The sequence below is a fragment of the Peromyscus leucopus genome, chromosome 20 (assembly GCF_004664715.2).
Source record: "Peromyscus leucopus breed LL Stock chromosome 20, UCI_PerLeu_2.1, whole genome shotgun sequence".
Classification (NCBI taxonomy): domain Eukaryota; kingdom Metazoa; phylum Chordata; class Mammalia; order Rodentia; family Cricetidae; genus Peromyscus; species Peromyscus leucopus.
In genome coordinates this window covers 8,973,164-8,987,065 of record NC_051080.1, presented here as the reverse complement: position 1 = coordinate 8,987,065, position 13,902 = coordinate 8,973,164, and the positions used below count along the sequence as shown (strand labels likewise).

General features: G+C 40.7%; 1 protein-coding gene across 2 annotated transcripts in view; it reads right to left on the bottom strand.

Annotated features, from left to right (window-relative positions):
- The window catches only part of Nell2 (neural EGFL like 2), a 294,190-nt gene that overhangs the window by 18,261 nt on the left and 262,027 nt on the right, over nt 1-13,902 (bottom strand). For both annotated transcript variants that reach the window (XM_028869297.2, XM_028869298.2), the window contains exon 17: nt 1,484-1,624. In XM_028869297.2, coding sequence (XP_028725130.1) covers nt 1,484-1,624 — 141 coding nt within the window. The remainder of the gene's footprint in view (nt 1-1,483; nt 1,625-13,902) is intronic.

Sequence of the window (13,902 nt, the reverse complement as noted above, 5' to 3'; positions counted from 1 at the left end):
ATCTTTTGTGTTAATCTTCATCCTGCTTGTTAAGTCCAAAGTGGGCCAAAAAAAAAAAATGCCACTGCTTCTGACAATGCCCTAAATGACAGTCTGGGCTCACCACAGGCTAGACCCTCACTAGGTAAACAGAAAGATCACTACCCAAACTCAGCATTCCTCAGAAGCCTTGAGAAGTAGATTTTCTGTTTGTCAGGAAAAGCCAATACTTCTCTTACCCACCCCCTACAGCCAACTACCTTTGGCAGTGGAACATCTTGTTCCCTACAAACTCAAACAAGCACACAACAGATCAAGTCCCCATGACTAGCTTCCAGGCTGTCCAAGCTCCCACAACATAACCCCTGGCTATTCTGACTTACATGCTCCCTCCCACCTCAACATGCACCCCATAAAACTGGCAAAGCTTTCTCCACCTTTTTGTACCAAGGACGGCAGACATTTTAATACCCCTTAATACCTAGGAGTCAAATACCTCTGCTAGGTTCTTGAAAGATTACACGTGAATCCTATACCCATTGTCTCGCATGTGATTGGCCTACAAAGGTTTTAATGCAAGTGAAGAAACAGGAGTTCTTGAATTTTGCTTTGGTTTTTCTTCCTGTGCCTTGAATTCTGATGGCAAACTCCATGTTGTCATTTCCCCGGTACTGAGCTTGCTCTGCCTGGTTCCTAAAACCACCTCTCAGTAGATGGACTATAGCAGAGTTGTTTGCCAGTCCACTGAGAATGACTCAAGACTGATGGCTAACTGCCGAATGTAATCAGATTGAATTTTCCAGCCCTAGAAGCGCACACATGTCTTAGAACAGAGCCCATATCTCCGATGTCCACCACTCAACATTCACCTTACTCTGCCAGGCAATCCTGCTGCTGTACGGCCCAGCCCAGCACACATGGCATATCACCCGTGGCTGCCTCGTTCTCATGTTTTTTTTTTTTTTTTTTTTTTTTTTTTTTTTTTGGTTTTTCGAGACAGGGTTTCTCTGTGTAGCTTTGCGCCTTTCCTGGAACTCACTTGGTAGCCCAGGCTGGCCTCGAACTCACAGAGATCCGCCTGCCTCTGCCTCCCAAGTGCTGGGATTAAAGGCGTGCGCCACCACCGCCCGGCTCGTTCTCATGTTTTATCCAGCCCTGGCTCCCCACTTTCCTGTCCACCTCATCTAATTTTTCTACCTGCTTCGGGGCCAGGATTTTGAATGCTTCCATTTTTAAAAGTTGATGTGATAAAATGGGCTTTTCATTTTAAAACATCTTCAACCCTGGCTAGTATTTAAAGCGGATGTTTAGGATCACATGTTTGATAGAGAATATAGTAATGTAATTATAAAGCGAAATTAATTATTAACACACTTGCAATCACTGTGGACAAATAGCAAAAATACCAGAGATGTGGGGGTTAACGCTACGTCTATTGTTTACACCTTGATTTGTGTTCTCCGGGTTGAAGGAGTTTGAGCCTCTACGTTTTTCTTTTACTGACCTTCGCACGACTCTCCCCCTGGTGCAAACATCCCGTTGTCGTGGTAGCCGTCTCTGCACTCGCAGTGGTACCATCCGGGCAGGTTAACGCAGCTGGCACGACTGTCGCACTGCACGAAGCCATCGGTGCACTCGTCAATGTCTGTTTGACAAAGGAAACGGAAGCACGATTTCACACGGTTGCTTCATCCTTTTAAAGAAACTAGAACCTTCTGCTGGGAGGCTGCTATTATTCTTAATGCCGGCAAACCTCGGAACTGAGAAAGTATAAAATTGATACAGTCACTTGGTAGTCAAAAGCTGTGCATAAAGAAGGTGGTGGTATTTATTAGTAACCAGAGGAACATCGTGAAGACGTCTTCTCTGTGACTACCGTGAAGGGGAAACCATCTGTTGTGATGGCGGTCTGTGATTTTCACTAAATATTCCCAGCTCAGACTGACACACTCTAGGATGGCAGACTTCCAGTCCCTTTAGGTTAAGCATGGCCATGTGACTCTCTTCAGTCACCTGGGGTGTGTGTGTCGGGGCTGGGGTGGGGTGATGATATAAAGCACTTTCAGGCAGAGCCTTTAGGGTGCTGTGTGTGACTCACATGTACCCTTTTCCAGCCACATTACAACAACTAGCCATTTCCAGAGGCTCCCATGACCAATCTAAGTCTGTGACGGAGGAGGCCGGAGTGCATGCCACATTGCCTGGTATGAGCAGATAATATGAGCAAGAAAATAATGTTTGTTTCTTGAAGACACTGGAACTTCAGGGTTTTATTATTATTGTTACTGCTATCAGTATAAGCTATCCTGACTAAATACACAATTCATCTTCAATTGATATGACAACAGTATTCATGCATGTGTTTTAAAAAATCTATGGCATATATTACCTCAACCCCTCCCCCCCACAAAATAGATGCATATCATGCTGTATGAACAGTATCTTGAACACATGAAAATACTGATGCCAAAGTAAGTTATGGGATTTAACGAAGGTCGGGATAGTTCACAATTGCCTGGTATTCCTATGTGTGTTCCTTCAGACAAGGAGACCTACGCAGAAATTGGTAAAAATGTAGCTTGGGTCTCAGATTTCTATGAGAAGTCTATTATCATTCCCCAATGCTGTGAGCCCTTTTCTATGAAGGCTGAGGAATGATAGAACAATCCCTCAATACTCTGGTCTCCTCCCTTGCATGTAGGGGGAGAAAAGTGGTCCCTGTGGTTGGCTCACAAAATACTTTTATTTCCTCACTACTTCCTGACTTTCTGGGTCCACTGGCCTGACTGAGATCCAGCAGAATGACCTGATCTAATAGCTCCACCTTGGTGTGGCTCCCAAAAATGTCCACATGTATCTACTTCTTGCATCTTGATAGTCTCATGTCATAATGGAAGATTCTACCTGCAGAGGCAGGCAGTCTTCCTAGGCTCCTGCTGGCACAAAGTCATTGCAGCATGTGATCAGGCACAGGGGTGCTCTCTGAGGAAGGATGGCTAAGGGGTCTCCCTTCCTCTCAGTAGACTCTGATTGGCAGAATGTACCCCTATCTCAGACTCATTAATGCCAAACTCACCGATGCATATGTTAGTTTTAATACTTTGGGTTTTGGCAGTGAGACTCAAACCCAGGGCCTTTAGCACCCCAGGCAAGTGCTCTGCCATTAGGCCACACCCTCAGCTTTTCCTTTCTGTTTAGATTCCTCTTTTCTGGTGCTCATTTGAAATTTATTTATTTATTTGGCCCATGCCTTGTAGCCCAGACTGGCTGGGACTATGTAATGTAGTCTGGGCTGGCCTCGAACTCCTGATCTCCCTGCCTTTGCCTGCTGAGCGCTGGGGGTCAGCAGGACAGTACCATGCCTAAGTCTGCTGCTTAAGTTGGGAAGGGCTAAAGTTGGGAATACATGCATAAATAGCTTTTAACAACCAGAGAATTAAGCCCTAACTCATTTGCTACTTGGTAAGAGTTCCTTTAGTGAAACTAAATGTAAAATTTCCTCTCAGATTAATGAGGTAATAGGCCAACAGTAGACATTTCATACCATGTTAATATTTTAGCATTGTTTCGGAAATAGAGCATGTTTATTTAGGCAGTCGGTTTATCCAACAATCAGTTACTGCCGCCAATAATTCCTACCAGCAAAATAAAGGTTGATGGCCAAATCAGCTCAGTATTGCCTTCCTGCCATGCATCCACCTAGGCCTGCAGGTTCTAGAAAAAAACCTCTTTGTAATTCAGGGCTCCCCCAGCTGAGGAACTTCGGATTACAAAGGAGTCTGCGTGCTGCACTTACTCCAGCGTTGACTGGCCTTTTCTTCGCACAGAACTGATGTGGAAAATTATGCCATTTTTTAAGTGTACAGGGGAAGAAAACAGGTTGATAATGAAACTTTACAAACTGAGCTCTTAGAAATGGTCATTGTCCAAAATTGTGGATAAAATGGAGCTTCTATGACTGCGGCACACTGGCAACTCCCTACACAGTCTTCATTGTCCTGCCTTCCTGACTCACCTGAGTGTAAGAACTGCTCGCCCCATGAGATGGGTGTTCATTTCTAGATGGCTTCCTCTCATCGCCCCTTTTCCAGTCACCAAGCCTACTCCTGCGTGCAGCCTCCCCACTTCCCTTTCTTTACATCACAGCACCTACAGCATGTTGCCTGCATCTGCAAGCACACTCCGAGTCTTTGACATTTGATGGAAATGCTATTGATTACATTTCTCCCCACTCTGAATACCGAAGAAACCAACATAGGCTGCTATGGTATATTGTCACACACAGTTTGAGCATTATTTTCTTGTTAAATCATTATTATGTAGCTCTGTAGAGAATTATATATAAACTTAAAACCCATTCATTAATTTAATTTAATACCAATTACTTACTTAATACCTGTTATATGCCAACGACTAAGTACTGGAGAAAAAAAAATGGATATACAAGACCTGTGTGACTTCTGCCCTTACTGAACTATCATCCATGAAAATTACATTTTAGAAAATCAAATTTATGAAAATTTGAATTTACAGCCACATAGAGCACAGTTTCCCAGAATGTGATGTATCTGTCGCCATCAACGTGGTTTATGAGTAGCCGTACACAAATACTTCATTTTAATGGCTACACACTTATTTTCTCAATTATTTCCATTTACAGCAAGGGATAATCATAAAAACAGAAGTGAAACAGAATTTAAGTCTAAAAAAATGAGAGGAATTAAGGAAGCAGCCTCAGGTAAATATTGATATATATGTTACAGGAACATAAAAAAATAGGAAGGTTGAAAGCATCAATACTGAGCAGCAAGCACTCACTCACATTTCAAGGATATTTGCATAATAATTTCTTATGTAATGAAGTACCCTGCTTCATCTAAAATGATGTGGCTCAATTTATAAACTCTATATGCTATGGCTCACTATTACATGCTTGCCACCATTTGGAATATGGAGGAAAACTAGCTATACAACACATATAACTTCATTTTATATTTTTATTACACTGCTTATAAAATAATAGGCACTTGTTATGTACAGTATAATGAAATAGTTATTCATTAGGGAATAGTGAAATGTATCCAATTATCAAATGCCTGTAGATGCTAAATGTTCCCATAGTTGTCATTTTGTGGTGAGAAATGTTACTCTCTCAGCATTTTCAAGAATACAAAAATATTGTCAGTAATTTGAGTACCACACTGTAATGTCAAGGCACAATAACAGGCATTGGCCCTTTTTAATGGATGAATGGTTTTTTCATTGTGCAAATGTGCATGCATGCCTTTTATCTCTTCATCCTTGGATGAATTTTTTATGTTATTATTTTTGATGCTATATGCAACAAACAGGGGGTTCTAGGTGCCTTTTCTACCTATGAGTTTAGTTTCCTATAGATACACCTGCAAGTTCAGTTCATAAATCACGTGGATCTGCTTTGCACAGTGGCAGTAGTGCAGTCATAGCAACGGCGTGGAAGAGCTGCCTTTCTCCCAGGCCTTCCTGAACACCCTCCGCCTTTTGTCTCTGACTCCAGCCATCCCAGCAGGAGTGATAAGATATCTCAGTGTCATCTTGATGTCCACTTTCCATCCAGGGCCACCACGGTTAATTCAGTGCCCGGAGGAACCCAGAGTCACTGAAGCCTGTGTGGTGCTAATCACATGTGAAGCCTTAAGTTGGTGAGGCCTGGCTGCTACCGTGACTGTTTCAGAAATCAGAGCTGCTGCACTCAGCTGGCGGTAATGAAGGCCAGAGACCCAGCCTGGTAACCGAGCATCCTGTCGGTATCCACCTGGATTTAGGGATGATGGGAATGTCCCTAATGCTGTTTTCTGCTGTCGTGGCCTTGGTGAGTGACCAAGGCCAAGTTCTATGATCATTTCCCCGTTTTCCTCAATAGTCTGCCTTTGTATTACCGTGGGTAATGTACAACAGTCCTTTCTACCCTTTTTAGTGTGGTGTTCTCACACCGGTACCAGGTACAGTAGTTGTCATTGGTTTTTGTCGATCTTCTAAAGGTATTTTGCACATCAAAAACTGTTTAGATTGATGTGTTTCTGCACAGGAGAAGACAATCATGGGACAGTCCCATTCTGCCACCTTGTGTGACTTCTCATCACCATACTAGTTTTTATTTGTGGATTACAGTCAATAAAAAAATGAAAGTGTGCTTGCATTTCCAAAGCATGCACTTTATACAGAAGGTATATTCATTATTAAATTAAGGTCAAATACTTAAAATAAGTACAGCTTCACCTACAAACTAATTGATAGCATGCATATCTTTAGGTGCTCAATAATGTTTTAGTAAAGGACCTGAAATGTGAGTCATGACTTATGAATTTAGTATGTTTATCTACAAACAAATGAAGACATGTGCATAAGTTATGGCATAAAGTATTCCTTGTTAGAATATATACTGTGTTTTATATATTGAAAGAAAGAAATTGAAAGAAAATTTCAGATAATTCACTTTTGCTGGCCTCAGTAAAATTAAAACCTAATTTTACATTATATTATCCAGTTGAGTGAAATATACAGTAAACAGCAAATCTTAGAAGACAAAAAGTGTTATTTGAAGAACTACCCAGTTTGCTGGGGCAGTAGCTGAGTTGGCATGAAGCTTCATGGTGTGCATGAAGCCCTTGAAGTCCAGAACTGCATAAACCAGGAATGGTGGCACATATTTGTGATCGGAGCACACAGGGCTGAGATACAGGGGTGTCAAAAGTTCAGGGTCATCCTTATCTACATAGTGAGTTTGAGGCCAGCCTGGGTATGAGACCCTATCTCATTTAAAGAGAAAAAAAAAAACAATTTTAAACCCACTGCAACCTGAATTATTAAGAATGTTAGTGAGTTGCATAAACTCATTAGAAACATTCACACTCCAGGAGTTGAAATCAGCTTAGATAATAAAAATGGGAGGTGGGGCTGAAGATATATTTTCCAGAAAAGCGCAGACATATTAAAACAGTTATTAAGATTAAACCAACAAGAGAAAAATTACAAGCATCATATGGCAGCAACTTGTTCTTTCCTCTTCAGGTTTCTGGTTAAGACTGGACTTTCTGCAATGCCTCTGACCACTGGTTCCAGCGGCATCCAGTTGAAAATGGGTTATGTCCCTGCCACTCAAGGGGTCCTTTCAGAAAGTGACAAATGTGTTCATTACAAAATTCAAGGTTATTATAGAACTGGGCATTTGGGTGACACACACTCTCTTCACTGTATATGACAGCAGATATTCTGCTATAACACCAAACTATGAGGAAAATTGTGTTAGTATTTAGGAGTGTCTGTATCTAAATAGACCCTGGTTTATATTTTACTACTCCCTGCCCCCGACCCCTTTAAAACATTTTTTGAGAATTTCAGACATAAATACTATACTTATATAATTTCCACTCCACTCTCTCCTGACTCCAATTCCTAAAATATGTATGTATGTTCCACAAGTCAGCATCTCATCCCTATGCAGGGCCATACAAATCTGTATTTTCCTATTTTAGTATATGGGCTGCCCACACAATCACCAACCCTCCTCCCTTCAAACTAAGAGAAGAATGATGAGCTGATACTCTTGTATTTTACACACAAAAGCCAGAAAGGAAATTTCAACTGTATTTGGTTCTATTTTTAGTGTCGGGGTCAAAGCCAAATAACAACAGTATTGTCTTTCATGGAAGAAAAATATGACATCATTTCTCATAAAGTAGTACTTGTTCTATTTATATCACAATCTTGTGCCCGGGCAATTAAATTATATTGATAAACAGCAGGCAATTAAGGATCCTCAAAACAATTAATCAAGTCCTGATTACTCACATGGGGCAATTTGCTTTCTTGATGATCTGCTGTTTTTAAAACCACAAGGTCATTTCTCACTGTCCTTTGCTGAGTTTCTGGGAGTCTGTTTCCAACATGTAGGTGAGAGTCAATGGAATAGTGTCTAAAGTTTCATATGTGAAGACTGGTTCTCACATAATTTTTTTATGAAAACACATAAATAGATTTTAGACACATACATAGATGTTAGACAGCATACAATCCTCTGTGTAAGTTGGAGAACATTGTAGATTTATAGACAATTGTTTTCATTATGTTGTGGTTCATAAGTATTAATGAGTGGTATTAAAATGCCAGATATAATTTCTTCAGCACATTATTTATTCCTCATGACCACAATCAAGCGAAGTATTCTTTATACTTGTGTTGTAGACAAGAGAGTAATGAAAACAAGTATGCTATCCAAGGCCATTTCACAGACCACAGACCCTTGCCCCTCCCAGAATACTAATCCTTAAGACACTGGTCAAGAAGAAAAAAAAACCTATAAATTGGAATATATATTTTAATTGCTTTCATTTTTTGAAATTACACACACACACACACACACACACACACACACACACACACACACATCACTCCCCTGCTGTGGATATCACTCTGTAGAAATAAACACTGATTGGCCAGTAGCCAGACAGAAAGTATAGGTGGGACCAACAGAGAGGAGATTTGAGGGAACAGGAAGGCAGAGGGGGAGACTGCTGGAGCCGCCACCAGGACAAGGAATATGTAAGGTACCAATAAGCCATGAGCCACGTGGCAAAGTATAGATTAATAGAAATGGGCTAAATATAAGAGTAAGAGCTAGACCATGATAGGCCTAAGTTAATGGCCAAGCAGTTTAAAAAACAAAAGCATCTACATGTTTATTGTATAAGTGGGCTAAGGGACTGCCGGGGCTTGGTGGGACCTGGAGAGAAAATTCCAGCTTCACTCCCCCTCTCCCTTTCCTCCCTCCAAACTCTCCCTCACACCCCTCCTTTCACTCTTTCAAATTCATGGCCTTTTTTTATTAATTGTTGTTATGCACATATATGCATATACACATATATTCCTAAATATATTTTAAAAACCTGCTCAATCTGTTACTCACGTCTTCAGGGCTGACCATTTGGTACTGGATAATCAGTCAGTGTGCTCCACTCCAGGGAAGACTATTTCTCTGATATTCAGCATTCCTTAGTTGCCTGTAGTTCTTTGTGTATGGTTGAGGTTTCCTGCCCTGCTCCTGTCACCTGCCACTATGGCATGTCTATTGTCGTCCGTGTTCACATCATGTTTAGGCAGCCATGTTGGAATGACTTTATGGATGTAGTTTCTGACATTCCTGGGAGACACAAATCTCACAGCAAACCTCCCTGAACTTCTGGCTCTTAACACTCTTTCCCACCCTCTTTAGTAATGTTCCCTGAGCCCTAGGTGAGAGAGTGTTTTATAGATACATTCAGTGGGACTGAGCTCCACAACTCTCCATTTGGATTATTGATGGTTTTTCTGTAGTGGTCTCAAACTTTTGCAAAGAGAAGTTTCCTTAATGAAGCCTGAGGACTACACTTTGTGGATATAAGGACAAATACTGAGAATATATTAGAGATTATGTTGGTTTAGTACAATGGTAGTTGAAGGTCTCCTCTAAGATCCATGACTTCATTAGCCTTGAGCAGTTGGCTGGGTTTCCAGTAGCAGGCACAGTTTCCCTCTTGTTGAACAGGTCTTCAATCCAATTAGAGAGCTGCTGGTTCCTACCAAGGTATGCATGCCACCACCGCACTCTTGCTTTATCTTGTCATGCTGATCACTGCTGTGTTTCATAGGGGTCAAGTATGGGTGGGAATTGTTGATTACTTCCCTCCTTTGGAAGCTTGCACAGCACCTTCTGGTACCATGAAAACTAGTTCTCAGGGAAAAGGCAGAAGCTCAAAGCATTCTGGGCCTTGAGTCTCAAGTGCATGTACTGGGACTGAATTCTGTCTCTTTAGCTTGTGAGCTCTGAAACTTCGTTTTATGCAATTAAGTCCCCTCTGAGTCACTGGGTTTCTGGTAATATGTTCTTCCCTCCACAGCTAGCTGTTAGCATGTAAGACCTCACACAAGGACTAGCTGCTCATGATAGGTGTTTAATAGAATACCCTTCCCCTAAGACTGGATGCGGTATCACTTCCTTGGGTTGTTTTCATTATTTAAGAACATGAATATTTTAATTAGGGGAAATAGAGGCAACAGAACGAGAGAAGCACAACTTCTCTAATGACTCTCCAGTGAGTGTATAAGCTTTGCTTACACTATCAGTATTGGTGTCAGGTTAACCAAGTTCTCACTCCTGATACTTGGGAAATACCACAGAAGATGACCTGGACAACGACCTTTTTTTCTTGTTTTACACTTTTAGCCCATTGTCTTCTTGTTGATTTTCTCCTAGGGACTTAGTATATTATCCTTGTTGCATGATATGCTCTGTCTTCTTCTTGTCCCCTCACCTGGATTGTTAATTGGTGTGCTTGTGTTCTATATCAAAATCAACATCTTCGAGGGCCTTCATGGGCACCATAGGCTGTTGTTTGTAATCTTTTGTCTTATTTTTCCTGAACTTAGTCCTTCTAGCATCTTTTGCAAGGCTTATTTTTGGCTTTTTTTTTATTTGTTTGCTTGTTTGCTTATTTGTTTTTATGAGGTGAAGGACCTAGTCTTGCACAGACATTACACTGACTTAATTTATACAACTTAAATTCTGGCGAACATACTTATGCTTTTCTGTTTCTAAAAATATCTTAACTTTTGTATTTACACTTAATTTTAAAAATCAGTTTAAGGACTTCTCAGTAACAATGCAAAATAAACAAGGAAGCGGGGAACCTTGCATTGACTCAATATACTGATTATTGAAAAATTGACAATATACATGATGGAGTTTTAAAATGTGTGTGTATACTTTCTTTTTCTCTAATATTTTATTAGTATCTGGATATATGTCTTATGCATATTTGGCTTGGATTTATTTTTCAACAATTTAGTTTTTGCCTTTATTAGTGAAAAACATGACTTCATTGAAGTAAAATTTGCATAGAAATCAGCAGGAACTTCATGAGTGTCGAAATGCACCACTGGCATAGTCAAGCTCATAGATGTCCTCCTACTTAACAGTCTTTCCTATCGTAATAGCTTGAAAATAAGGTCTTTAAATATTAGCATTTGTCTCTGAATAAGTCCCATATGGGCAGAAACCATGTCTTGATTTTTTTTTTCTCTAGCCCAGCACCAAGCAAAGAACTGGACAGAGGCTTAGGGACAGACAAGCATTTGTGAAAGAACACATGAATGGTCTGCTTGTAATATCCATGACTATGTGATGCCCACCTGTGCCACACTTGACCCATGTAAATTCAAAAGGAAGCCATGGTAGAACAGTCGGTAGGGCAATGCCCCTTTAAGGGAAATGACAAGATGGTGATGGTACTGTTGCATCCTAATTTTCACATTTGTCAAGAATTAGTTATATTATCAGATCCAAATTGTGTTCATACTATGTTAATTTTATGTATGTATTATATATGCATGTATTTTAAAAGTACATCAGAACTTAAAATAATAAGAACAAAAAGTTGAAAACATTTTTTAAATCTCTTGTTCTTTCTTCTTATCCTTATAAATGCTGTGTTAAAGGGAGAAAGGACAATATAAAAATGCAAACACAAAGATGAAAGGTAACACAACGCAGAAAGAAATGCTTTGTTGTTGTTGGAAACAAAATACAGACGAAGTGATAGGGCAGAACAGAAGAGGCAAGAGGCTGGAATGGTGTGTGATAGCAGGATGTTCCAAATGATGGTTTAGCAGCCTGCTCTGAGGCTGAGTTGGCATGAAGAACAGAGATAGGGCACGCAGCTAAGTTTAGTTGTGTGAAATCAAAGAAAACTGATTACCTGAGGGTGGTGGCACATGCTTATAGGACTTGGGGAGGCTAAGACACGAGGACCATAAGTTTGGGGTCAGCCTAAGCTACAAAGGGAGCCCTGGTTCTCAAAGAGAAAAAAGGACAACATCTACTATTGAATAATCAACCTACTCACCTCCTGCTGCCTTGGGCAAAGCGCTAAAAGAAAGCAATCACTCTCAAAGACAGAATGGATAGTTTCTTGTAAAGAAAATAAATACACCCTGGAATGCGACACCACTGCAGCTTGCGTAGAGACTGTTGTCGTTTGGAAAAAGGTCACGGTGGCATTGCAGTGTTCAAGGGGCTAATAATGTAGAGAGTTGTTCCCTTTTAGCATTCCGAAGCTGGCTCTCCTGTTCAAACCCCAAATTAGCAATTCTGTCCATCTACTCTTACACATCTGTGTGAGATCAAGGAGCAATCAACATTTGATAAAACCTGCAGAATATAAGGGAGCAGTCAAAACTGTCAGAAATCTGGTATGGAAAGAAAGAGATGATTCACAAAGCATCACCAACATCTCTACATTATCATCTACCAGTTAAGGACAAAGTGCTAGAAAAATAGAGATGCTTCTGAGAATAGGGATTGTTTCTTAAAAATTAAATAATAGTAACAAAATGTTTAAATGTAATATAAGGCCTGAGAGGTGAAGCAAAAGTATATAGAAGATAGATGAAAAAAATCCAGCAGAGAAAAAGCAAAGAACACACACGGGGAGCTTCTGATTACACAGAGATTCACACTGAGAGCTGTAATCTGTATCAGATGGTCGCCTGTATGACAGACAGCATTTTGTGCAATTTGTCCATGTTTTCTCAGTGTGGACTGCGTTCTAGGAGGGAGGGAGTGCTCTTGCACCCCTATTCCGAAGAAGGAACTTAGACAGGGGAGTTGAAGTCATTCTTCCCAAGGCTATTGGGAGGCAAAGCTGAAATTTGAACTGCTCACCCTGGATGCACATCTGCTCCATCAGGATGGTTCCTCACAGATCTAAACTCACAGATGGCAAGTTTCACAGCAATAAGAATAAAATCTAAATCTATTATCTGCAAGAAGAAAAAGAATAGACTACATGTGAAACAAAAGGATAAGAATTGTTCTTATCGGGCTTGTCACTCGCAGGGCTCTGTGGCTTGCAGTAGAATTCTACAGTAAGCACAGCAGTCAAACAGCTGTGAATGCAGAACAGATATAACCCCTTGACTGACCAATACCCGTGCACTCTTTTAAAAGCATCTCACCGACTGTGACCTGCTAGCAATCTCACTATTGAAAGGACTCCTTGCTTGTTTCACTGTGCGTGTTTTGTTTGTTTTTACTAACTGAACACTGTAGTAGCCTTGTCCTGGACATGGCTGTCACTGTCATTTGTTCCCTACAGCTCAGATGGTCATAATCAAAGTGCAGGCACACTACACGATTTTATAAAATTACTTATAGGCTATATGTGCAGGGTATACAAGACAATCAAGGTCCCCCAAAGAACAGGTATACAAAGCATTTGCTAGTCTACATTGGTGAGAAGGCTGCTCTTAACCAGAGGACGAACAGATAGCCTTAATTCCCATGTTTGCCAGAACCACATTCTGATAGCACAGATTCAGTGGAGCAGTTGATCTACTTCAAGATTCCTTCCAGGAGAGGAAATGAGCTCATTTTCTCTAACCATCAACAGGAACAAGAGGGCCAGAGCATTTTGTGCAATAACACGCCATAAGCTTTCTAATTATTAATATAGTGGTGCAAAGGCATTATGCATTTCATGTGTTCACTCAGGGAAATGAGTATTGACTGTCATGCTAAGGACGGCATGATGACAGCCCAGATCGCTATTCTGTATTTATTTGCAAACTGGCTGACAAATCTATATCCAAAGAAACGCTGCTGGAGGGAAATGGGCTCACAGCAAACAGAGAAATGAAATGCTGCAGTCTCCATACATCTGAATAAGATGTCCAAGGGAGTTTCAGAGGAGGTCCTAGCCATGAAACCACTGATAAATGGCTTCTGTTGGCTTTGAGAAGGTGTCATATACCTGACAGACTGTCTACTTCTAGACCACTTCATTATAATAACCACTTCCAGCTATGCTGAAACACCATTAACTTGATACAGGGTTTTCAGCAGCAAACAAA